The 27,699-nt window shown below is 40.1% G+C and overlaps 1 protein-coding gene across 2 annotated transcripts in view; it reads left to right on the top strand.

Annotated features, from left to right (window-relative positions):
- Positions 1-26,907, top strand: part of GNA13 (G protein subunit alpha 13) — a 43,343-nt gene extending 16,436 nt beyond the window's left edge. The window contains exons 3-4 of one of the 2 annotated variants that reach the window (XM_073310538.2): positions 12,958-13,008; positions 20,197-26,907. In XM_073310538.2, the coding sequence (XP_073166639.1) occupies positions 12,958-13,008; positions 20,197-20,769 (624 nt within the window). In that variant the 3' untranslated portion in view covers positions 20,770-26,907. The remainder of the gene's footprint in view (positions 1-12,957; positions 13,009-20,196) is intronic. The other variant, XM_073310539.2, reaches the window with a different exon arrangement.
- Positions 26,908-27,699: the final 792 nt, after the last annotated feature.

Here is a 27,699-nt window from a genome sequence, read left to right as displayed (position 1 = left end):
GGGTTTTGTCCTCAAACTATATGCATGGACAAATCTCTTTGCAGTTCAGAGCTGTTTAACTTTTGTTGAAGCCTTGGATTGGTTGGGTGATTCTAATGCGATATAATGCATCTTGCTGTTTGGGTCTCTGGTTTGAAAGTACAGGTTGAACCTCTCTAATCTGGCACTCCCTGGTCCGGCAACATCCGGCGTCTGGCATAGGCGTCGACTCCATAGGTGCTCTAGGGCTGGAGCACTCACGGAGAAAAATTAGTGGATGCAGAGCATCCACCAGGACCAACCTCCCCCCTCCTCCCTGACAGCACTTCTGGAGTGCCGGGAACAGCTGATTCTCAGCATTCAAGCTCCGGGAGGGAGGGGGAGGACCTGGGGCTGGCAGTTGGGATCCAAGGCGAGGGGCTGATAGCTGTTACCTGGGGCCAGCTTTGGAGCCACCCGGGCAGGGAGCCATGCTCGGTACAAAGTCAAGGGGTGCTGCAGCACCCCCTACACCCTTGCTTCTTGTGCCTATGGAGACCCACTGGCACTCTGCATTGACCTCCCATGATTTGGCAAATTCTCTGGTTCGGCACCAGTCAAGTCCCAAGGGTGCCGGGCTTGAGAGGTTCAACCTGTATACCCAGTTGTTAGTGACTGAAAGCTGATTGTTCGCAAAACAAGCTGGAGTTTTGCATCTGGTTCATAGGAAAATTGTGCTTGTTCTCACTGTGAAGCAGTAGTGAGTTTGCAAGTTTTGTTCCCTTTCCCTCCCCTCTTACCCACCTCTCCCTGCCAAAGTGTACACAAACCCAGCTTGTTTGTACACTGCCTGACAGGTTTCTTTGTGCTTTTTAGAGAAAATGTAAAACCCTTATTGATTCTCTGTTGGGGAGAGGATAATTCAAAACTGGAACATCTTGCTTTATTGTAAACTGAGCTGGGGCTATGGTGTCTCTGGTACTTAAAACCTTAACTTGATCATATTTCTTTGAACAGAGTTATATGGGGTTAATTAGGATAGTTAGTATTCAGTGAACTCTGAAATAATAAAAGTGTTAATTGGAGCAAATCTGAGACTAATTACAGGGATGTTCACTAAATTCAAATTAGTGAGTTGTTTTGAATGACCAGTGCAAAATCAGTTTTAGGATTTAAAATAACAAAAGTATTTGGTGTATTTTTGGTATCTTTTACGTAGAGTAAAAGAGAGAATAGAACTGCATTTGTTCTCCATGGGACGGTGGTTTGGGAACCCCTAGATTAATCTGATTTCTCAGTAAATGGGAGATTAAACAGATATTACTGGTTTACAACGTCCTTTTTAAAAACTTCTTTCCCCTTGCTTCTATTAACATGGTTAAGTGTTCAAACTGAAAATGTTAATTTTTCACCAATGACTTGTTGATGCCTTTGTTTTCCTTGTCAGTTGCATTTTAATGTTCAGTCTCACTTTTTAGTTTTCATGTTATATCAAGTTAGTGTAATGGTTGGATCACAAATCCTGCAGGGGTCTTTTAAATAGATCCAAATTACAGTTTGACTCTTGGAAAACAGTACAATTGTTTATTTCTTGTGAAATCCTTTTAACAAATAATAAATGCGAGGCATAATCTACATGATACAGTCTCTTTAACGGTAGAGTTGATTCCTTTCTGCTGACTGGACAGTGAGCAGTAACAAGCAAAACATGCACATTTCATTCTGTTTTGAGTCTAAAGTTTGCCGTATTCTTTCAGGGCGGATACTGAGATAAGAGTTGTGTTAAAGCAGTCTAGAAGTGAAGCCTTCTCTTCCATGATGGAGTTCTGATTGGGGTGTGGCTTTTCTCGAAGCATCTAATGTTGTGCACAGAAAGTGCTTAAAAAAAAAAAGGAAATAAGATAATGTTTTGAGCAGATGTGGGATGAGCTGTGATGTGCTTGTCAGTAACATGCTTACCCCAGGAAAAGTATTTTGGTGGTCTCTGAAAACAGATTCAGTCTGTGACTGAAATTCTCCTATCTGTCTAGGGAGCTATAACCAGTCTAACACTTAGTCAAAAATCAGAATTCACCTTAAACTGCATATAACAGACTTAAAAACTATCATACTAATGTATTCAGTGAACTGTGACAAGTGATGTATTGTTTCTTGTATCTGATCTCTATATACAGTATCAGTGCTTTAGCTACTTCTAAATTACGTTAGACAAAGATTTTTTTTTACAGTTTTAGGCCCTGACAGTGCTACATTTAAAACTGTACAAGTAGTAACCATGTTTTGACACACTGTATTCTTGGATGGCTTTCACGCTATTTTGATAACCAGATGTGACTGGAGCTTTTACTAACACGACTCTTTGATTAGCACTTTTTTTCTAACTGATTTTTTTAAAAAAATCAGTGTTTAAAGAGACAGCCTCTTCAGAGGCTAGAGGATAATAATGGTAATTGGGACACAAGTTGTTTCCCTTCGGCAACTGACTTGTGTGATGTTGGGCAAGTTGCTTAACCTTTAAGTGTCTCAGTTTCCCTATCTGTAAAACAGGAAATATTCACCTGAGGCCCTGAGTTCCTTGGATGAAAGGCACTTCTAGCAGTCCTCACATGGGAAGCACTCCAAGTTTAATAAAAATGGGCAAAGATTGCATACATTAGAGGAACCCACTACTGTACTGTGGAGAGGTGGGAGGAATGAATAGAGTGAGAAAGTAGTTGAATCTGAGGTGAGGGAGGGATTACTTCACACAATCCCTGAAAACCCAGGGAACAGTTAATAGATTTTTGGATGAACTGGGAAGCCAGTGAGTGAGTGACTGTGGTGATGGTCCTACCAATGTCTGCAGAGTAGCCTACCTATGATGTTATAAACATTCTAAAGTTCACATGGCTTCAGGAGGCAATGAGGCTGGAACTGGCAGAGCTGTGGCCGTATATGAATGTGGCTTTCAGTGGATGCAGGATCAGGAGTTCAAGGGCAAACTCTCACTCAGTCTTGATGATTCAATTAAGGACAATGGTATCAGGGTCACAGCTGGGACAAAGGACTTTATTCTGGCCTAGTTTTATTGGTCTAACAAACGTAAAACCGAGGAACTATATTTATTGCTAAGATTCCAAAATACTGCAAATGTTACTTTGATGGCAGCAGTGTTGTTTCACGATGAACCCACTTTGAAATGAGTTGTATGAGTTTGGGGAAATGAAAACTAAAGGCTCCTTGCTTTGCAAAACCCACACACATCTGCTATGTATTTGGATAAAACAGTAACCAAAAGCCGGTACACTTAAACCATAGTTTTGAGGTTTATTAAGGTGTTGGCATGCTACAGAATTAAGGATCCTGACTAACTTCCCCCCAGCCCTGTTTTCATAACCAGGCTACCTCCATTTGCCCTTGTTAGTTTTCATGGTTTGTGCACAATCTGTTCCCCATCCCCAGACACTCCCTCCTCTAGTATCAACATTGTGATCACCTCTTGCTCTTAGCACTGGCCAGGGGTTCTGACTACTTACTTAGCCTTTTCTCCTCTTCAAAGTGCAAATAATATAGGGGAACAGGAAACCTTGATAGTGAAGAAATTGGTACTGAGTGGGTTCCTTAAATCCCAGACCACTTGCAATTAGAAATGTCCTTGATTTCTCTTTCTTGCCGTACCCAAGGATAATCTGGATCCTTGGGGGAAACCTGCAGGTTTCCTCTTCCAAATGTTTAAAGTAGACTTATCAGTCCAATGTTGTTCTGTTGGATCTGCATCCAAACTGGGACAGGTGAATAAAAATGTGAACACTTTGGTTATATCTACACTACGTACCTTCTAGCAACTACTGTGCTGCTACAGTCACACCGCTAAAAGGCACACGGTGTAGCCGCTGTTTGTCTGCTGGGGAGAGCTCTCCTGCCCACAAAAATGCATGCCTCTCCCCCCCCCCCCCCCCCCCCCCCCCCCCAATGAGTGAGTGTCCTGTAGCTTTGTGGGCAGGAGAGCTCTCCTGCTGACAAAGTCCTGCTCACACCTGCACTTTTCGTCAGCAAAACTTTTGTCATTCCAGGGAGAGGCTTCACACCTCTGAAGGACAAAAGCCTCTGAAGGACAAAACTTTTGTCCTTCAGGTTCCAGTGCAGACAAAGCCTCTGGGTTTGTCTACACTGGCACTTTACAGCGCTGCAACTTTCTCGCTTAGGGGTGTGAAAAAAACACACCCCTGAGCGCTGCAAATTTCAGCACTGTAAAGTGGCAGTGTAGACAGTGCACCAGTGCTGGGAGCCATTTCCCTCGTGGCAGCACTTGAAGGGCATGTCTTCACTGGCAACGTTAGTCTACAAGTTATTTCAAAGTCTTAGGACGTTGCTATCCCGAAATGCTATCCCTGTTGAACAAATAGCAAAACACACATGCTCTACTAAAGTCTTTTAAAATTTAATTGTGAGAACAGCTTGGCCTGGTTTAAATTTTGTTTACTTGGCTTGCATGTAAATTAACTCACTTTGTTTTTGTCAGTCAATTGGTGCCACTCAGTAACTATTTTGGTTTAAAGGGAGCATTCATTCATTTGCTGTGTTTCAGCTAGTCAATCTTTTTTGTCTTGTGGGTTTTTTTTAAATGTTACTGTCCTTTAAATGCTAGCAGTATACTTGAACCGTGGGCTGTTTGCTTGTGGTTGAAGGGAACTCTTCTTAAAAGCTAAAACTAAGAAGTATATTGGACTTTGGGAGCCTGCTAATAGTTTTTATAACCCACTAGTCTCTCATGTAAGAAGAATGACAGAAAGCACATCTAGTTATTGCTGCTGTCTTTTGGTGAAGAAAAATTGTACTGCGCATCTATGACTTAGTTTTTACAAATCCTGCGTGTTTCTACCTTGTACAACACTGAAAGGAAAGCTGCTGGTTAGAACGTCTGTCTGTCTTAAGGACATATTAGGTGTTTTTCCTCATTTGTTTGAAACATGACTTGTGTGATCACACTAAAAATAGTTTGCTTTGACTTTCTTCAGTAGAGATCACAAGACTCCACAAGCTGTCTGAATCAAACCTTTCTGAAAATGGAATACTTGACACTTATGAATCAAGTTATTTAACAGTGAGCTTCCTGTGGTTTACACAGACTTCTGAATCAGAGGGAGGATTGAGGTCTGCAGCTGAGCTGAGCCCTGGACAACTTTGATTCCAGTTAAACAAACGAACACATCTATGAGCATTCAAAGCAATTGGCTGAAATCCGAGAGAATGATAGAGGTCTATTTTAGTTTTGTACCAAAGCTGCAAAGGCTGATGTTCGAACAGAGGAAGATCTTGTTAAGACTACCCTGCAAACCTAATCTCCAGAAAGCCATGCATCTTGCTGTATCATAGTGAGTGTATTTTAAAATACTGCTTTATCACACCACTTGTTGCTTAAGCACATTTGTCACCAAAGTGAAACACTTCAGCATATAAATTGTCACGTAGAATTCTGTCCTTGGATCAAGTTGTTTTACCTCTTCACTGATAGTAGCATCTTCATGTTTATGCTTACCCATTCCCTCACTATGTGAGATCCTTGAACTGTGAAAATAAAGCTTAACAGCATCTTTCAAGCAAAGTATACATGCTACTCTGACAGTGATTATTTTTTATGTAAACCACACTTTTGGAGAACACTTCTTGAAACTGCCATATTTTCAAATGTCAGAACTAAGTAAAGGGAAATCATGCCTCACCAATATATTAGAATTAGAATTCTTTGAGGGGGTCAGCAAATGTGGACCCAAGGGGTTCCAGTGGATATAGTATACTTAGATTTTCAGAAAGACTTTGACAAGGTCCCTTGCCAAAAGTTCTTATGCAAAGTAAGCTGCCATGGGATAAGAGAGAAGGGGCTCATGGATCGGTAACTGGTTAAAAGATAGGAAACAAAGGGTACATATAAATGTTCAGTTTTCAGAATGGAGAGCGGTAAATGGTGGTGTCCCCCAGGGATCTGTTCTAGGACCAGTCCTATTAAACATTCATAAATGATCTGGAAAAAGGGGCAACAGTAGGGTGGCAAAATTTGCAGATGATACAAAACTAAACAAGATAGTTAAGTCCCAAGCAGTCTGAGAGGAGCTACAAAAGGATCTCTCAAAACTGGGTGACTGGGCCACAAAATGGCAGATGAAATTTAATGTTGATAAATGCAAAGTAATGCACATTGGAAAGCATAATCCCAAATATAAATTTAAAATGATGGGGTCTAAATTAGCTGTTTCCACTCAAAGAGATCTTGGAGTCATTGTGGATAGTTCTCTGAAAACATCCACTCAGTGTACAGTGGCAGTCAAAGTAAACAGAATGCTGGGAATAATTAAGAAAGGGATAAATACTAGGACAGAAAATATCATATTGCCTCTTTATAAATCCATGATATGCCCACATCTTGAACACTGTCTGAGGTGTGGTCGCCCCATCTCAAAAAAAGATGTATTGGAGTTGGAAAAGGTTCAGAAAAGGGCAACAAAAATTATTAGGGATGTGGAATGGCTTCCATATAAAAAGAGATTAATAAAACTGGGACTTTTCAGATTGGAAAAGAGACAGCTAAGGAGGATACGATTTGAGGTCTATAAAATCATGATTGGTGTAGAGAAAGTAGATAAGTGTTATTTACTACTTCTCATAACACAAGAACTAGCGGTCACCCGACCCCCAATTTCGAGAACCCCTGCTGTAATCAATCATTTAAATCACTTTCTGTACCAAATGACTGGAGGATAACTAATTTGATGCCAATTTTTAAAAAGGGCTCCAAAGGTGATCCTGGCAATTACAGGCCGGGTAAGCCTGATTTCAGTATTGGGCAAACTGGTTGAAACTATAGTAAAGAACGAAATTGTCAGACACAGTGATGGACATAATTTCTCAACATGAAGAGTCAACATGCTTTTTGTAAAGGGAAAATCATGTCTCACCAATCTACCAAAATTCTTTGAGGGGGTCAACAAACACACTGACAAGGGGGATCCAGTGGATATAGTATACTTAGATTTTCAGAAAGCCTTTGACAAGGTCCCTCACCAAAGGCTCTTAAGCAAAGTAAGAGGGAAGGTGCTCTCATGGATTGATAACTGATAATTGGTAAATAGTGGTGTCCCCCAGGGGTCTGAACTGGGACCAGTCCAAGTCAACATACTCATAAATGATCTGGAAAAAAGGGTAAACAGTGAGGTGGCAAAATTTGCAGATGATACAAAACTACTCAAGATAGTGAAGTCCCAGGCAAACTGCAAAGAACTATAAAAGAATCTCTCAAAACTAGGTGACTGGTCAGCAAAATGGCAGATGACATTCAGTGTTGATAAATGCAAAGTAATGCACATTGGAAAGCATAATCCCAACTATACATATAAAATGATGGGGTCTGAATTAGCTGTTACCACTCAAGAGATCTTGGAGTCATTCTGGATAGATCTCTGGAAACATCAACTCAATGTACAGTGGCAGTCAAAAAAGCCAACAGCATCATTAAGAAAGGGATATACTGTATAATAAGACAAAATATCATATAGCCTCTTTATAAATCCATGCTTTGCCCACATCTTAAATACTGCATGCAGATGTGGGTGCCCCATCTCAAAAGGGATGTATTGGAATTAGAAAAGGTTCAGAAAAGGGCAACAAATTATTAGGGGTATGGAATGGCTGCTATATGAGGAGATATTAATAAGACTGGGACTTTTCAGCTTGGAAAGGAGATGACTAAGGGGGGATATGATAGAGGTCTATAAAATCATGATTGGTGTGGAGAAAGTAAATAAGGAAGTGTTATTTTCTCCTCAGAACACAAGAACTAGGTGTCACCAAATTTAATAGGCAGCAAGTTTAAAACAAAAGAACGTATTTCTTCACACAACGCACGGTCAACCTGTGGAACTCTTTGCCAGAGGATGTTGTGAAGGCCAAGACTGTAACAGGGTTCAAAAAAGAACTAGATAAATTCATGGAGGATAGGTGGGCAGGGATGGTGTCCCTATGCTCTGTTTGCCAGAAGGTGGGAATGGGTGACAGGGGATGGATCACTTGATGATTACCTGTTCTGTTCATTACCTCTGGGGCACCTGTCATTGGCCACTGTCAGCAGACAGGATACTGGGCTAGATGGACCTTTGGTCTGACCCATTAGGGCTGTTATGTTCTTAATAGCTTTCACTTCAATTTCAAGTACATTGAGGCTTCTGCTTTAGCCATGCTATAATGTTTTGATTTTGCTTGCATGTGTGTGACCAAACCAATGCCTAGTTTACACTTAAAATTTGAGTTGACATAGCTACATCAGTCGGGGGTTTGAAAAATCCGCACCATTGAGTAACCAACCTATGCTGACATAACCCCCAGTTATAGACGCAGCTAGGTCAACAAAATGCTTCTGTAGACCGAACTACCATTACTCAGGGAAGTGGTGTTCCTATACTGACAGGAAAAACCCCTTCCATTGGTATAGGCTGTGTCTGCACTATGAGGTTATGCCAGCATAGCTACAGTGCCTTGGTGTAGACATTTCCCAATTTAAGGGAACCGTGCTAGAATGCGAATCTTCCAACTCATTACTTCCCTGATTCTACAAAGTTGATCCCTACCTCCAGTTTTGTAACATAGTTCCCTGAAGCAAAACTTTAAAAATTTGGTTTGTGTTGGTGTTATGGGTTTTTTGGGGTTTGTTTTTTCAACTTTGATTTAAAGTAAGTCTTGAAAGTTTGTGTTAACCTTAAAAAATATCAGAAATCCAAGTCTTGTCTTCACTGACTCTTGCTCATGGACTTGTTGGTAGGATCTCAAGATACATATTATGAGCTTTCCGCTTAGTTTAGGATGTAGAGGTGTTGAGTTTTTAACGAAGGTTTCCTGTCTCAAGTGCTCAGTAGGCACTAGAGTTTAAATGAGTGTTAAATTGGAGTTTAAAAATGTCTGTCCCGCTTTCAGTCACTTGGATTTGTCTTCCATGATGACACTTCACTAGTTTTCCAGCCACCATAGACTTGGTATGCCTTCTACTTTGTTCTCATTTTCCCACTCTTACTATCGCTGGTGCAGCTCTAGCAATATTGAGCGCACTCTCTTGGATGGGGCTACTCTTATTCTTACATCATGTCATTTAGATCTACTCTGAGCAGCAGTCAGAAAAAAGATTGTTTGGGATCTTTAGATTCAAACTTGTATAAATACTAAAGTTCTCTCAAATGCAAACTAAACTGGAGTGGGAGGGGGGGAGGAATTCCTAATCTTTCACTTAGCCATCTTGGGTATTACAAGTGACAATAGTAGGTTTAAAGGGGAAAAAAAAACTAAGATGTCTGTCTTCCTTTAAATAGAATTGTAACAGTTGCTGTCTTAGTCCTCTTAAATAAGGACACACTTGTCCTTTATCCACATAATATGCATAAGACTCTTCTGTCCTCTGTATTTAAAAAAGAAAAAGTTGTATTAGTGAAGGATTTTCTTATTTTTGTCACTAGGTCTCATCATATCCAGTTACACACTCTCTCGATAGATACACGCACACACAAGGGTATCCCTATTAAATCTGTCTGACTGGGCATGTGCCTTGTTGTTGTTGTATCTCACCTCTACATCCCAAGTGCTCTTTGGGGACTGGACAGTCTTCTTCTCCCCCCCCATGAAAGTGATATTTATTGGCTTTGCATCTTGCCCTTCACTCAGCTGAAGTATTTATAGAGTTGTAACTTTTAAGGCATGAAAATTTGCCTAGAATATGCAGTTTTCTGAATTCCATCCCCACCTGATTGGGAATAGTGTTTGAGCAATTCTTAAGTCTTACACAAACTCTTTCTTATTAGACGTATTCAGCATGGGCAGCTAAGTGAACAAAAGTGGGGCTGTAGTCAAGACAGTGCTTAGTCCAGTAAAATTGAAAGGGTGCAAGTGAGGCTGAAAGTGATCAGTAGTCAAGACTCTAACTTTGAGCTGTGTGAGGTACAGAAATGACCTGGGTAAGGAGAAAAGGCTCCAAGGCTAGAGAGACAAGGGGAAAATGTGAATTAAAGTCCACGAGAAATGAAAGACTCTTACCTTCTTAAAGGTAATATAAGGTTGAAGCATATTGTCAGGAAGTTTGTCCATTGCTGTCACACTGGTTGTGTGAATGGACTTAGGTAGATAGGGTGGCTGTCATTCCAGCCCAGAGAATGGACCCTCAAGACACATCTTCGCTTGCAGCGCTAAAGCGCTGAACGTGGCTTGTTTAGTTTTTTTAAAAAAAAAAAACAACCCCACCTCCACAAGGGGAATAGCTACTAGTGCTGGGAGCACTAGGGCAGTGTCTACACTGGCACTTTACAGCACTGAATCTTGCAGTGCTTGGGGTGTTTTTTCATACCGCTGAGCGAGAAAGTTGCAGCTCTGTAAAGTGCCAGTGTAGACAAGCCCTCAGGGTAAAGGAGTGCAGGAGGAAAATCTAAACTTTTATATAAAAGCATCCTTGTAACTGGAATATTTCTTTGTTTTTTTTTTCCTAGCTTTTTCTGACTCTTAAAATGGCCATCTTGATATCTGTCCAGCACACATCTTCTGACACAGCAGCAAACAAGCTAAAAACCCAAGTAGAAGTAGTTTTCTCAATGCAGCTGTTGAAGCTTTTGAGCTTTAGTTTGTAAACTTACTGTGAAATGCTTCGCTATAGAGCATTGCCATTGCTGTGTGCTGATGTATTTTGCATTCATGTTATCAGGAAATCCCCTCTTCTGGAAAGCAGCTTTTGGTGCTGCTTTATGACCTTTATATGTTGTGGTTTAGGTTGTATGCTTTAACAGAATAATCACTAGTGTGGCAATAAGCTCTCAGGACTTAAATGAAAGGTAGTAACAAGTGCATTTAAATGCAGAAGAGTTAAGGCCTCATTAGAGCCATGTAGATTCCTTAAACAGAATAGTGCTGTCTGGTTTAAAAGTTCTTAGTCCAATGTTGTCCTAAGAACCTTCAATCTAAATCCATATTTAGGTACCTAAATTGTCTGGTTTTTTTTCAAAGATGTTGAGCACCCAACAGCTCCCATAAGTTCCTAAATCCTTATTTAGGCTCTAAACTTTAAACATGCTTTTAAAAAAAATCTTGTCCTAAATCTTTCAGGTAGAAAAGGTGCTTTGGATTAAGAAAAGATGGAGTCAGGAGACCTGGCATTTCCTGGCTCTGCTGCAAACTTTCTGTGTTTGAGCAAGTCACTTTCCTGTATCTGTTTCCTCATCTGTCTAATAGGAATGCCCACCTGCCTCTTCCTCACAGAGGTGAGGTTGTATCTGTAATTTATGAAGCACTGTGATCTTCTGTAGTAGATGACATTGCAAGTGTGAAGTCATGTAGTCATATTGAACAACCACTACCTTCCTCCAGCAAAATTTGAAATCTGTTACTGTTTTCCAATACCGTAGTTTGTCAGTTTATGAAAAGTATGTGACATTAAACCAGATACAATATAATATGTGATAGTGGTTCTTTAAATACTCGCCTCAGGGTCTGTCCCTTTAAGTATGTCAAGCACAGGATGACTCACTCCAAAGACCCAACCTTGTCTAATTAAAGGCTTGCATTAAAACTGCAGTTTTAAAACCTGAGTATGGTGTATACTTGCACCAGGTGACCTCTCCACCTACAAATGAAAAAGCTGGCAAAGGTATTTAACTTCTAAGCCTGTCACAACTAGCCAGAAGTTTCTGGCATCTTGGTTACTTTAATATCCTAATGCCTACTCAGACCTCACATTTTAATAAAAAGAAAAGGAGGACTTGTGGCACCTTAGAGACTAACCAATTTATTTGAGCATGAGCTTTCGTGAGCTACAGCTCACTTCATCAGATGATTTTAATAGTGTCTCTGGAAAGGACTGACCTTCTTGATCATTTTTTAAATATTCATTCTTAAGCGAGGGACCTTATCAGAGATGTAATTCTGCCCCCTTATCTTTCGTTCTTTTATGACTCAATGTAGTACCTCCTAATCTTGAATATTTTATGTAATTTAAAGTCTCTTGATGCACAAATTCATTTTATGTACTGCAAAATTAGTTGACTTCCTGTGCTTACCTTTACTGGCAAAATAGTATAGACCGCTCTCTATTTGAATTGATGGCCAAGTAAGCCCCATTTTGATTGCTTTGTAGTTAAGAATTGGTGGACTGTAACTTACAACTTTGCCCTCTGGTTATGACACTGAATATCTCAACAAGGCATTTCAGTTATAACGCTCTAAGTTTTTCATTTGGCATCAACCAAAAATAGAATTATTCAAGCTTCTGTAAATTTTAGTTTTTGCATCTGAGAGGGTGTTCAGAATTGCAGTTGCCACATGCAAGGGTTGGTATTGTATTGAATTCGAAAGATAATCTGTTCAGTAAAGGAAATATTATATAGAATTGCAGACTGGAGCATTATTCATAACTTCCTAAACAAGGTGTGCTTATCGAGGGTGGTCTTTGGCAAGAAGGCTTATTCAAATGTGTTAGATTCATCCGTTCATTATGGTTTTACCTTTCCGTCTACTGCTGCTTGCTATGCTCAATAGCTAGTGGGGCCTGTAGAAATGGGAGCTGACTTCATTGTGCAGTTTAAATGAACTTTTCTCAGTTGGCCTGTATGTCCCCATGCACCTATATACAGACTACTCAGGAATAGCAAAAAAAAAAAAAATTAAATGCAATATTTTATACCGAAGTTGAGTCTGAGGTTTGTACGGTGATTGCCCAAATGAACAGCACTAAAAAATTTGACAATCTTAAACTTTAAAATAGTTTTTAACTGCTACAAATTAGACTGTCCCTGCTTTTTTTTACATGGCTGAATATTAATCTCCATGAGTGTCAAGCTCACTAAACTTCTTTACATACAACTGCATACAGAATTTATAGAAGTCGGTGACTAAAACTTTTATACCAAGTATGTTTGGTTTCAGTAACTGGACTTCAGATTGTAAACTACTGTGACTAAGTCTGCCATCTGTGAAAAACTCTGATCGGTTCATTTTGTTTTTTAGGGGGAATCTGTAAAATATTTCCTGGACAACTTGGATAAACTTGGAGAATCGGTAAGTTTAATTTAGTTGGGAAGTTTAAATCAAGTTAGTCTTGGATATCATAGGGATTTTGTTGATTCAGTTTAAATATGTAACTTATATGTAGTAACTGGGGAATAGTGCTTTCATCTTGTTTTAGTAATTTACATGAACCTACAGGTTGACTGGTTAAAACATCTAAACATGGGTGGCTTCAGGTCTGGATCAGTCCATTTTGGTCAACTTCACCATCATAGGATTTTAAAAATCCTAAATTTCATGGTGGTGTAATTCTATTGGTCCTCACCCAAAAAGGAGGGTTTTTTGGGGGGGGGGGAATGCTATTGTAGGGGGTGTTGCAGTACTGCTACCCTTACTTCTGTGCTGCTGCTGGTGGCGTCGCTTCCTTCAGAGCTGGGCAGTAGAGCCACTGCCAGAAGCAGCGCAGACGTAAGGATGTCATGGTATGGTATGGCCACCCTTACTTCTGTGCTGCTGCTGGCCAGGCATCCAGCTCTGAAGGCAGCACCCCACCAGCAGCAGCGCAGAAGTAAGGGTGGCGATACTGCGACACCCCTAAAATAATCTTCACACACACACACCCCTCCCTGTTGTGTCAGGACCCTCAATTTGAGAAACACTGTCTTCCCCGTGAAATCTGTATAGTGCGGGGTAAAAGCACACAAGACCAGATTTCATGATCCATGACATGTTTTTCATTGCTGTGAAATTGGTAGGGCCCTAGGTATAGAGTAAAATAGGGTCATTGTTCTGTATGGCAAAACACTTAGAAAACAGTCTGACAGTGGCCAGGAGAAGTCTGTGGACACAAATTGTAGAATCTAGCAATCACCACTGAACTCTGCAGAATATATGAAGTCAGTAATTTTTCCATAGAAAGCACATGGTGCTGCTGTGTTCTGAAAACGTCTGCGAAAATAGCACTGTTTCCCTATTTGTTGTATTTAATTTGAAAATCAGATGTGCTCTTTTTACAAATAAAAAATATGGCTTTTTCTAACAAGCTCCCACTGGGATCTAAAAGTCAAGCTGGATTTACTGGGTTCACATATCACTTTCAATAAAGATTCTAACGTTAGAGAGTATTCTGATGATGCATGAGCCATGTTTAAATCCAGCTCAGCTTATTCTAACACTGCTAACAGGATTGAGAAGCGGTAAGCTTATGTCCATGCACACCTGGAGCAGATCTGTTAAATAGGGTGGTTTTATTTTTAGTAATTCTTATGACCATAAATGTACATTAAAGAAAAATGTTTACAAAGTGGTTATCTGGATTGTGTATTTTGCTGTCCTGAATTTGCTAGTAACACTGTACATCCATTGATCTGGATGGCTCTGGGACAGTACAGATCTAATTATTGATACTCAAAGATGCCTCTTGCTAGAAAACTTTTTGTGCTTATGTAAGAAACCTCTAGAACGAGAAATTAAGTGATTGTACAGATCACTGTTACGTTTTGTAATGTGCCTGGCATATAACACAGTTAAAGATTTCATCCCGTATTAAATTTATATTGTGTCTGTGCTGGAAAACGTTTCAACAGTCCATTTTCCATGGGATTGTATTGCCTCCTATTAATGATAGCCATTTTGGTTGTAATTTTTGCCTCATGGGCTTGTGTGTATATTCAGTTTGTATATTCATGTCCAGCAGTCTTGTATTGCAGAACTTATGCATGAAAATTGGCCTTACAATGGGAAGCTAACATCAAACCTAACTGCGGAGACACTGCATCTCTGTTATATTCCCAGCCATAGGTGCCAACTCCAGGGGTGCTCTGGTGCTGGAGCGCCACACCCCGAGGGGGAAAAAAGGGTGCTCAGCATCCACCAGCCACAGCTGTTCGGCAGCGGCACTGATCAGCTGTTTGGCATCTCGGGAGGAGGCTTGCAGGAGGGCGGAGAGCTGTGGGCAGGCTCGGAACTCTGGGAGGGGGCGGACTGGGGGCAGGAAGAGGCAGAGTGAGGGTGGGGCATTGGGGGAAGGGGTAGAGTGAGGGTGGGCCTTGGTGCAGCACCCACAGGGAAAAATAAAGTCAGCACCTATATTCTCAACAAATGCTTTGAAGCCTAATAATACCCAATACTTAGAACATAAGAGTGGCCCTACTGGGTCAGAATGATGGTTCATCTAGTCCAGTATCCTGTCTTCCAGTAGTGGCCGGTGTCAGGTGCTTTGGGAGGAGTGGGGGGTTTGAACAGAATGGAATGAACAGAACAGGCAATCACTGAGTGATCCATCCCCTGTGTGTTCCCAGGCCCTGACAGTCAGAGGCTAGGGACACCCAGAGCATTGGGTTACATCCCTGACCATCTTGACTAATGGCCATCGATGGTCCTGTCCTCCATGAACTTATCTAATTCTTTTTTGAACCCTGTGATAGTTTTAGCCTTCACAACATCCCCTGGCAACAAGTTCCACCAATTGACTTTGCACTGTATGAAGAAGTATTTCCTTTTTGTTTGTTTTTAAACCTGCTGCCTGTTAATTTCATTGGGTGACCCCAGGTTCTTGTGTTGTGATTAAGTAAATAACATTTCCCTGTTCACTTCCTCCACACTGTTCATGATTTTATAGACCTCTATCATTTCCCCTTCTTTAGTCCTCTCTCTCTGAAGCTGAACCAGTCCCAGTCTTTTTAATTTCTCCTCATACAGAAGCTGTTCCATACCTCAGTCATTTTTGTTGCCTTTCTCTGTATCTTTTACAACTCTAATATATCTTTTTTTCAGATGGGGAGGCCAGAACAGCATGCACCTAATTCTTTATTTTCTTTTTTTGCAGTGATTTTGATTGAGGAGAATCTAAGCTATCATCTAAACTTAAACTATATGTAGAACCAAAACAAAACCTTTCCTAACTTGATTATCAGGTTAGATCTCACATAACACTTACGGAGTCTCATTTAGAAGTTTCAACATCAGTGCTGTTTGCCTTTTGCCTTATGGCATCTGTCTGAAGCAATAACAGGAGTACGGATTGTCTCTCGTAGTCACCCAGATGGCGCTTTTAACTTTCTGTCCAGATTTTTCACACCCATTGTTATGCCTGTCCACGGATTAAATTTAAAACAATCACTTTGGGGCCGGGCCTGCTTCTGTTTTGCAGCCACCTTAAAGTTCTTAATCAGAACTATGAAAAGGAATTATGGCAATATCGGAAATTCCAGTTAACTATGCCTGAAAGAGTTATACAATAAATGACTGCATTTCTTTAGCAATTGCATTTTGAAGCAAAATGATTTTAGTCACTTATTAAAATGGTGAGTTTTAAAGATTGACTTTTAAAGTTGGATAATCGTATTTAATCTAATTGTAAATCACAAACATTAAGATGTGTAGTTTTCTTCAAAATCATCTTTTAACGGAAATGACTAGATATTTTCAGGCAAACGCTAGGTAATTTTGTTACGAAAGTGTAAATATAGCTTTGGGTAAAGCTCTCTTGGTTTATTCCTTCTCATTTGTATGATTAGAGCACAGCTTTTTGCTGGCGGTTAAAGATTATTGTTGTGCTTTGGAACTGTAGCAGTTTATGGGTAGAAGCACTCCCTGTTCCTGTCTCATGCAAACAGACTGATTTGAAATTACATTGGTAATGAACAGACAGGACTATGGTCTTTTCTCCTTTAACATAAGGAAGCTAGAGAGATCAGCATGTCTAAAACCTACTCGTTCAGATTGCTTGACCAAGTCAACAGAATAAGGAAATCGGTTCATTTACATATATGATTATAACATATATGTTTATTTCAAAGCTGAATTGTAAATTTCTCTATTTTTCCATATCTTTTTCTCACTATTGGTCAAGTAAATATTAATTGTAAACATTTTATATAGGACCTTAGCTTTGCACGGCATGTTAGATTACAGCTATGTCAGCACCACAGGAGAGGTAGGAGTCCCCTGCTCCTGTACACACACACACACGTAGCAGCTTGATGAGAACTAGTGCAAGTATAAATAGCAGTGTAGTCAGGTAGCACCGGCAACGGCAGCAGAGGCACAGCCAAGATGGGCAGGTACATACTTGGCACAGCTCAGTCGTGTCTCTGCTTCCTGTGTTACCCCAGCTATACTGCTATTTGCACTCATTCTAGCTCTCATTGATCTGTCGCGAACATGTACATGGGCAGGGGAATCCTATTCCTACCTCAGCGTGGACATATCCTCGGACACCTGGTCTCTTCCTTGAACGGATTCCAATCCAGATTAGGCAGACAAAGTGAGTCACACTAGCAAGTGACACGTTCTGATATTTCTAAGTAGGTTGGGAGAGCAGACAGTGCAGGAGTGGAAGTAGAGGGTGGAAAATAAGGCCAAAGTGGTGGATTTTGAGGAGGCATTTGGAGGAGTTGAAGATGCTTGGCTCCTTGGAATAGTAACATCTTCATTCCTACCTTGCTTGTTTTGTCTGTAAGGAGAAAAGGAAATGGCAAAGCTGAAAAAGGGGGTGGAGTCCTAGGGACAAGGTTGAGAGTGACAAGAAGTGAGATGCAGACTGATGGACATGGGATGTTTCAGGGAGGCCAGTGATGGAGATGTCATTTGTACTGGCTATAAGAACAATAGCGTGATCCAGAACGTTGGCAGTGAGGATTGAAAGGAGGGGATGACTTAAGAAATTATACAGGAGCAAGAAGGCCTCAAGTCTAAATATGAAATAGAAAGGAAGGAATTGGTGCCCTGTGGTTGCACGTATGACAGGGAAGAGTGGATCAGACTGTGGGGATGGAGAAATGAATTGGAACGAGGTGAAATTTAGTTTTTTTCCATGCTTAGGCATTGGGAAACCTATGAGGAGATGGGAATTGATGGGAATCTTATCAGTCAGTGGTGCCTTCAACTGTGCACAGACTGCTTGACATTCACAATGCCCTTTACAGACTGTGTACAGTTACTTCACATTTGGCTACATTTAATTAAAATGTGGTGGCTTTTATGTGCCAGTAACAGTAAACGGTCTTTAAGAGGGGAAGTGAAACACTTTTTCATTGAAATTTAAGCCGAACGTTAATGCCCAGTTGTGAGCTTAACCCAGATGTCCTGGTCACTGATGGTGCTCTTGCAGGCATGTGTATCTTGGGAGCTCTAATAGGAGGTCAGGGTCTTGCATTTTATCTGCTGGAAAGGAATTGTAGAAATATGCTTTGTGCCCTGTTTTGTGTATTTGAAATGTGTTTAAAAAGTTTGCTTGTCTTTTACCTTTAGAAATATCAGGAATGTCTGGTCCCTGGCTTTGATGGAGGACCTCTTTGAGAGGGAGTTGATCTCAGGAATGTGTTTGATCTTTTGCTCCTTTACAGAAAGGGTGGTGGTGGTCACTTTTTTCCATGGGTCACTTTTAAGACAGTAGGTGAAGTTCTAAAGTCTTCGGCTTTCCTTCTGAGAAACTAGGTGGCAACATCATGAGTGTACGTCAGTACCCTAAAGATGAGAGCAAAGAGGGGAGCCTTGTGGTGGCTCAGAAAGTTTCTTGGTAACTGTTTTTTATCAGAATCACCCAAACATCTCAGTTGAGGCCAGCTTGAAATAAAAGAATCAGGAGTTTAGACAAAACGGTTGCTGTTCCCTCATTAGTTTCACTTTCTGGTTTTCATGCATTAAAACAAAGTGCTCCTTAAAATCTTGCTTTTGTTTTAAATTCAGCTTAAACCCTTTTAAAAATTAATTTTAACAGATGTCTATTAAAATAGAATCCCATAATTCCCTGTCTGTAAAAGCTTGCAGTGATATTAATATTGTCTTGTTAATTGTTTTTAAACAGTTTGTCTGAAATTTTATAACAATCCCTGATTGAAACGAATTAAACATTCAGGTTTTGTATAGCTTTAATTTAAAGCAAAACAGGCATATTTAGGCATTTCAAAATCCAAACTGTACTACTGTTAAATTCTAGTTTTGTTTGTTTAACTGTTTTTATTTAGGGGTTTTTTTCTAACCCAGTAGAAGTTGGTTGAATCAGTTCTCTTGACCTTACTTCACAAGTGTTCCCAAGGCCTCATGTTGAGCCGGGAGCCCTTCATTGACTGGGATTATCAGGAAAAGATCTCTGAATAGATTTTTAAGTGAAGAGAGACTTGATTTTAAACTTCTATGTTTGAAACCTAGAGCTTGTTTTCTAAAACTGCCATGAATACCAAAGCATGACATGTCTGAACAGTGAAGTATAACAAAGGATTTATATATACCTGGAGAACAAATCTGTGAACATAAAATTTAGCAAACTGGCTGCTCAGAGGTAAATGCACAAATCAGCAAAATTACTCCTGTGAAAATGGAGAAGCCAAAAATGCATTAGCTTTCTTTAGGGATCAGATCCCACAACTTTGGTCTTTTGGATTCATCTGTTTAAATTCCTACACTTTGGAGAAACAACTCTTAACTTGTACGGAGTATTTCCATTCCATGGGATGTAGCTACTCATAATGGAACGCCTAGAAACTCATGTTGCCTGTTTCCCATGAGAGAGAAAGACAGTAAGGTTGCTGTGCAGGCATTAAGGAGTTCCTTGTGTTTCCGGCTTCTTTGTGATGGCATCTATGGATTCAATAAAAACTTAGGTAGTCTTAATACCTTGTCAAACAGTGGTTCTGTTCTTTAATTAATCATGATCAGCTGAGCAATATGCCAAAGAGGGGAAAGCTAGTGAGTGAGTGCTTACTGTTTGTTAGAATTGGTAGAATCGTTCTAATGCAGCCCTCTGGGGTAGAGGGTGAGCCAACAAATGCACATTGTATAACAGATGGGGGAAGGAGACTTCTTACAAAAGAATCTGTAGTGAGGGAATAAAAGAAGCTGGTGGCATGAGGAACGGGTAATGCTTCTTCCAATATTGTTTACCAAGGTCACTTGATATGTAGCAAAGGGAAAGTTTCAGTTCTCTAAAGCAGTGTTTCTCAACCTTTTTGATACCAAGGACCAGCTTGCTGCTGCCTTAAACTGTATCGGGGAGATCTCAGGGACTGATGCCAGTCCATGGACTGGTCATTGAGAAACACTGCTCTAGAGGGATTCTCATTTTAGGATTGGGTGTGTTAATCCCAGTTTTAGAGACTGAGAACTTTTTAAAATGGAATAGTGCATGAAGACTCTTCAAAAATAAATTTCCTTCCAACTTTTCTGGGTCAGAAGTCTGCTAAAGCCACTATGGTCATTATTGTTCCCTAACCAGCAAACTTTGCTTTATTTTTTTAGGATTATCTTCCATCGCAGCAAGATATTCTGCTGGCACGAAGACCCACGAAAGGGATTCACGAGTACGACTTCGAAATTAAAAATGTTCCCTTCAAGATGGTTGATGTAGGTGGCCAAAGATCAGAAAGGAAACGTTGGTTCGAGTGCTTCGACAGTGTCACATCGATACTTTTCCTGGTCTCCTCAAGTGAATTTGACCAGGTGCTCATGGAGGATCGGCTAACAAATCGCCTTACAGAATCACTGAACATTTTTGAAACAATAGTCAACAACCGGGTTTTCAGCAATGTCTCCATCATTCTATTTCTAAATAAGACAGACTTGCTTGAGGAAAAAGTACAAAAAGTGAGCATCAAAAACTATTTCCCAGAGTTCGAAGGGGATCCCCACTGCTTAATAGACGTCCAAAAATTCCTGGTGGATTGTTTTCGTACCAAACGCCGGGACCAACAGCAGAAGCCCCTATACCACCACTTCACCACTGCTATTAACACAGAAAACATCCGGCTGGTTTTCCGTGACGTCAAGGATACCATCCTTCATGACAACCTCAAGCAGCTTATGCTACAGTGATGTGCAAAAAGACATTTTTATTTGAATACCTTTTGTGTTTTTAAAATTGTGGTTTACAACGGGAGTAGAAAAATCCAGGTCCTGTCAGACTTCTTGATGTGTGGCTGAAAGCTGCTGCTGAACACATTATTGCCAATTTCTGCTGAAATTGAGGCTTTAATCTCTTCCACTGTAGCTTTGAGTTGACTCAGTTATAATTTTATAGCAAACCTAAGTCCAAATAACCTGTAAAGTGACTAAACTTGACCTCCAGTGCTTTTATGTTGCAAAAAGTATATCTAGAAAACACAGTCCACTGTCAAAGTTCCACGTCCAGACTTGTGTACATTCATCAGAATTACATTAGACTTGTAGTAGTGATTTTTGAAAACTGTTCCTTTTCACCTCCTCCTTAATTCTATAATGAAGACTGTGATAATATAGCTGACTTTGATTTCTCAGGTCCTTCATTGGTAGATATTCCATAAATTTCTTGTTGGAGTCATGTAGAAGCTAGGATACTTGACAATAATGCCTTTCCTACCTTAAATATAAAGTTTTGCATGGGTTTTTGGGTAGGGTATGCTTTAGGTCAGGGAATACAAAAAAGTTGGGAACTGTCAGCATTAATACCTTCTGCCAGAATTGTCTATAAAGACTAAGATGATCAAGAACTAGTAAATGGCACAGTTCACTCTAAACTTCATTTTCTATTGCATATTTTAAGTATTCTGCTTCTTAGAGCTATAACAAAGCACAGAGCACTGTGATCTGAAATTTTGATGTGGGAAGGAGACGCAAACTTAGCTTTAGAATTTGTCACTGTGCTGAATAGCTTACATCTAGGTACCTTGCCCCAGAGTTTAGGCCGATTTGAAGTGCTTTTGTATCTTTTCACCATAACTTTACAGTGTGCCTAGTCCTACATCAACAAGCATTCACTAATGCACAGAAGTATTCGCAAACATAAGTGCCTCCTGTCTTCTTTCCTTCTGCAGTGGCCTTATATGAAGACAAATTCCCACAGTGTGGCCTTATGCAGATATGGGTAAATAGGCCAAACACCACTAGGCCAAAAGTCTATGCAGAAAGATGAGCATAACATGTCACAATAGTAAATGCTAAAGTCTGCAGACTTCAGAGAGTCTGTCAGAATCAGGTCTAGAAATCCCTAGAACTATAAGAATGGCCATACTCGGTCAGACCAATTGTCCATCTAGCCCAGTATCCAGTCTTTTGACAGTGGCCAGTACCAGATCTTCATAGGGAATGAACAGAGAAGGGCAATTTATTGAGCGATTTATCCGCTGTTGTCCAGTCCCAGCTTCTGGGAGTGAGGGGTTTAGAAACATCCCTGACCATCTTGGCTAATAGCCATTGCTGGACCTATACTCCAGGAACTTACCCAATTCTTTTTTTAATGCAGTTATACTTTTGGCCTTTACAACATTCACTGGCAACAACTTCTATAGGTTGACTGGGTTGTGTGAAGAAGTACTTCCTTATGTTTGTTTAAAACCTGCTGCCTGTAATTTCATTGGGTGATGCCTGGTTCTTGTGTTATGTAAATAACACTTCCCTGTTCGCTTTCTCCACCTCCTTCATGATTTTACAGAGCTCTCTCATTTCCCACCCCCCCCACCCACCCCCGTTTAGTTGTCTCTTTTTGAAGCTGAGCAGTCTGTCTTTTTAATCTCTCCTCACATGGAAGCTGTTCCATACCCTAGTCATTTTTTTTGCCCTTCTCTATACTTTTTCCAATTCTAATCTTTTTGGAGATGAGACTACCAGAATGAACATCCTATTCAAGGTGTGGTCATACCATGGATTTATGTAGTGGCATTATGATATTTTCTGTCTTATCTGTCCCTTTCCTACTGGTTTGACTACCACTGCATATTGAGCTGATGTTTTCAGAAGACTATCCACAGCGACTCCAAAGATCTTTCATGCGTGGTAACAGTTAATGTAGACCCTCTCATTTATGTGTATATTTGTCATTGTTTTCCTGTGTCCATTACTTTGCGTCTGCCATTTTGTTGCACAGTCACCCAGTTTTGAGATCCCTTTATAACTCTTAGTTAAATCCAAAGCTGACTGCTGTCTTGAGTAATTTTGTATCATCTGCAGACTGTCACCTCTGTTTACCCCTTTTTCTAGATTACTTGTGAATATATTGAACAGCATAGGTCCTAGCACAGATCCTTGAGGGACCCTATTTACCTCTCTCCACTCTGAAAACTGACCATTTATTCCTACCCTTTGTTTCCTGATCCACGAGAGGAGCTTCCATCTTAGCCCAAAGTATGACTGCTTACTTTGCTTAAGAGCCTTTGGTGTGGGAACTTGTCAAAGACTCTGAAAGTCCAAGTATACTATATCTACTTAATCACCCTTGTCCATATGTTTGACCTCCTCAAAGAATTGTTAGATTGGTGAAGCATGATTTCCCTTTACAAAAACAGTGACTCTTCCCCAACATATGTTATCCATGCATTTGATAATTCTGTTCTTTACTGTAGTTTCAATCAGTTTGCCTGGTACTGAAGTTAAGCTGGCAGGCCTGTAATTGCCAGGAGCGCTTATGGAGCCTTTTAAAAAAAAAAAAAAAAAAAAAAAAGGCATTACATGAACTATCTGCCAGTCATATGATACAGAGGCCGATTTAAGCTGTTGGTTATGTACCACAGTTAGTGGTTCTGCTATTTCATATTTGAGTTCATTCAGAACTCTTGGGGAAATACCATCTGGTCCTGGTGACTTATTACTGTTTAGTTTCAGTTTGTTCCAAAGCCGCCTCTAATGACCCCTCAATCTCTGACACTTGCACAGATTTGTCACCTGAAAAGAATGGCTCAGGTGTGGAAATCTCTCCTATCCTCTGCAGTGAGTACCAATGCAAAGAATTCATTTAGTTTCTCTGCAACAGCTTTGTCTTCCTTGAACATGCTCTTAGCATCTCAGTTGTCCAGTGGCCCCTCCTGATTGTTTGGCAGGCTTCCTGCTTCTGATGTACTGAAAAAATTTTTGCTGTTAGTTTGTGTCTTTTGGTAGGCTCTTCAAATTCTTTTTTGGCCTGCCTAGTTATACTTGTACACTAGCCTTGCCAAAGTTTGGGTTCCTTTCTATTGTCCTCAGTAGGATTTGACTTCCAATTTTTAAAGGGTGCCTTTTTGTCTAACTGCCTCCTATTCTGCTTCTCCATGGTGGCATTTTTTAAGCCTCAAACTATTTTCCTTATTGTCAGAATACTTGAGCCAAACGTGCTACATAGGGTTTTCTACAGGTGCCATTTGTCACCAGTTGTATTCTGCCCAAAGTGCCATTACAACTAACTCTTGTGGGGTTTCACTTTGGCTGTGGGGCAAAATATACTTTTGGCTGAAACTTTGTATGCCGAAGAGCACTTACTAAATAAAATTAAGCTTGGCCAATTGGTGTGTTAAAGAAATAAGTCCAGGTCACTACTGCACAAATCAAATAGTTCTGTTTGCCCCTCCAGTGTTCTGTTTTGATACTTGCCCCATAAAACAAGCTAATTCTTGTGGTAGGAGAGCAATTTCTTAAGATGGGTTTTATCATAGATGCACTGCATGTGTGGCAAGTGGTTTGACATAAGGTTCTAATGGCTTAAAACCATCTGCATTGAAGATGGGATCATTTTGGTAGGAGTCAGGGAAGCTTGGGCTTTATTCCCAACTCTGCCTCTGACTTCCTGTGACTAAGTCATTTAAGCTTCTCTGTACCTCATTCATCAGTAAAATGGGAATAGTGTTTACCCACCACTGCAAAGTGCTTAGAAATCTGTAGATGCAGTGCTATAGAAATGGAAAATACTCTTAATTATGCCAATGATTTCTATCAGTCTAAACAAAAATTCACTTATAAAAAAAATTGAAACTGAAATTTCACATCGCAGGAAATGTTCATTAAAATTGATGCCCGTGCAGGAATAGCACCTGTGTCTCAGTGGTGTCAGGCACCCACAAGTCCAGCTGAAGTCAGTGGGAGGTGAATGTTAAGAATCAAGCCTTTGGACTTCACTTTATCAAGTAAATGTTTCTGAAGGGTCCCTAACGATGAGTAGAACTGCTTTTCAGAATGCTTCCATACACCTTGGACTAATCCAAAATACATGCTACTTGGTTTTGGTTGGGTGTCACGTATGTTCTTCCCAGAAAGGTCTTGTTTTCTTAACTGGAGTTCTAGCCACCCCTTTCCTTGGATCACTCAGCCTTAAACTTTGACATCAAGACAGGGTAGGAAATTCAGTGTGTGAAACTTCTCTCCATCTGAAACTTACACTGACTAATTCCATCTAAGACAATTATATTGAAGTAAATCATTTGCTGGTATTCTCTCCTTCTCCCTATTCTCTCTCACATGTTTTTGCCCCCCGAAGTCTAACCTTGAAACATTGTAAATTTGTTCCTATGTGACAGACTGGCTCAAAACTACACTATGGCCATTTCCATCACACTGAAAGAAAGCACCGTTTAGGCGGCTTTATTTCTTTTGGGATTTGTTACTGGATGCATTTTTTTGTGTGGAAATGTATAATTTGGATGCAAGGTGTAGTAATGTACTATTGCAGAACAGAGACTGTCCATATACGTACTGAAGCAGAAGCAAAAGCAAATGTGTGATCAAAAGCTAATAAAAGTGAAGACTGTACCATACTGGTTTACACTCAAAGTCAGGGCTTAAATTTCCAGTGGAGGTGGAATGCAGAAAAAATCCGGAGGCTTTTTTGTATTTAAAAAAAAGCTACTTTTAATGGGACTAATTTTCCAAGGATCATTGGCTAGACACTGCCGCACTGACTGATCAGTAACTGCATTGAGCTATGATTTCTATATACCACTATCTTGTACAGTCTGTACTTGAAGGTGAAAATGGCATTTAGCAAACGTTCCTTGCTGCATTGTTTAAATTTGGTTTGGTACCTGAAAATAAATGGTGGCTGTTCACCAGGTCTTGAAAAAATCCACTTACCAATGGAGTAGGTCCCCACATTCCTCAGGTGGAGTAAGCCATCAGCCCCTGCAGAATGTAATCTCGCATTCTAAAAAATAAATGCTGGCCCCTAGGGAGGAGTCCCCCTCTCATCTTTCCAGAGAGGCCTCTGGCTAATGAGTGTCTGGTAAAAGGGTTTTTAATCCTGCCATCCAGGATTCTAGCAAACCTAAAATGCTTTGAGCATGTCTGTAGTATTGCCTGACTCTTGGCTAATACTGAGTCAGTATTTTGAACTCCTCATAACTTCAGCAGAAACTTTGGAACTAACGGGCTTTTATTCCATCCTGCTGTTAATGTATGTAAAACTCAGACAAACACACACACACCTGATAGTTCTGAACACAGCACTGTTTGGGGTAGGGCCCTCTGAGTTTATAAGCAAGTTGCCACTTGAAGACTGCGATAGTTGTGCACCCCTTTAGCTTTCCTGCTGGTTGCCAAGCTGGTCAAGAATCTCTAGGCATTTATCTTTAAAGATGGTTGCAGAAGTTGTTTTCCAAAAGCAACATTTCCTGTTTCAGAATAATCCGTGTTTCATGCTCAATTAGTCACAAGATGACTTTTTAGGTCAGTCTGTATTTGATGGTACCATGATGTAGATGAATCTAAGATAGGGGTTTTTTAAATTACACAGCATCGCAATACAGTGCCATTTGCAATTTCTTTGCCTTGAACTTGAAAACAAATAATTGAATTGCAGAATATTTAAAACTGCTTTCCTGTGCTTTCAATAGCAGTGAGAGTTTACCTTCCATGAAGCCTTATGAAAAATATTTTGTAACAACCTCATAGATTCTTTAACAATCAAGATTTGTATTAGCTTTGTATAAATGTTTGTGGCTTACAGTTTTTATATGTGTATCTTTTATAACTTTCCTGGGGCTAACAGCATCTTTATATTGTACATTGCTCTCCTTGCTTTAGTTCAGAATTGGCAATAAATTATTTCTAAAGAAGGTCTTAAAGAGAAAAAGCATCACTTGCTTTTATAAAATGGTTAAATTACTAATAGATTAAAGCCTCTTACATTCAGTTGTACATTGCTCTGTACATACTCTGCAAGTGTTGCCTTTCAGCTATTAATATTTTGCCTTGTGTTTAAAAAAAATTACTGACGATAAATAAACATATACAGCCTCATTTGGGTGCTATGAATTTACTTTACCTTCAGTAGTTAATCATGTATAGCTGAGGGGGTTTGTTTAAGGCTTAAGAACAGCAAAGTTTGAATCTGCCCCTAATTTAAAATATTCACTAATGTATTTTGATTTCAAACTTTTGTAGCAAGGACATCATAATGATTTCTGGTCTTGCACAAACTCTGTGCTGAAGGGCATCCTTCCAAAGCTCTAGGTGCCCTTGACATCCTTTCAGCATAGGAGATACAATGTAAAACCTGAACAAAGCAACAGCGCTTTGTCCTCACTATCGCACAGCATTTGATCACCAGTCCTGTGACCAGAATTTAAAAACCCTTAAGATGTTGGGTCATCTGAATGGCATTTCTGTGCTTTTTATGGGGTTAAATGGCAAAACCTTGTATAAATTAATTAGCTTATTCACAATATAGCTGCAGGGATTTGTAGCCTTCCTATTGTTGCATCATAGAATACAGCAGTGTCAATTTTTGCCATAGTATTTTGTGTAGCTACAATACTAAACTGTTAGGAGGATAGTGCTGATCCCTTCTCCATCAGTTATGGACCCGTGCCTGGGATGGCTCCTAGGGTGCTGAAGTCCCACTGAATGCAATGGGAGTGAAGCATGTTGCAGGACCTGGCTTTTTGACACTTGTTTGAAGTGTCAAAAATATAGTCATCTGATTAAATGTATGATAGCTGCCATCTGCACAGAATTTTCTGCTTTGTCGCTCTTAACTTCAGTGTCAACACCATCACACCACACTAATCTTCCTACAAAGGAATGGGGGCA

The sequence above is a fragment of the Lepidochelys kempii genome, chromosome 14 (assembly GCF_965140285.1).
Source record: "Lepidochelys kempii isolate rLepKem1 chromosome 14, rLepKem1.hap1, whole genome shotgun sequence".
Lineage (NCBI taxonomy): Eukaryota > Metazoa > Chordata > Testudines > Cheloniidae > Lepidochelys > Lepidochelys kempii.
Note: the sequence above shows the minus strand (reverse complement) of the source record. Positions and strands in the feature narration are given on the sequence as shown.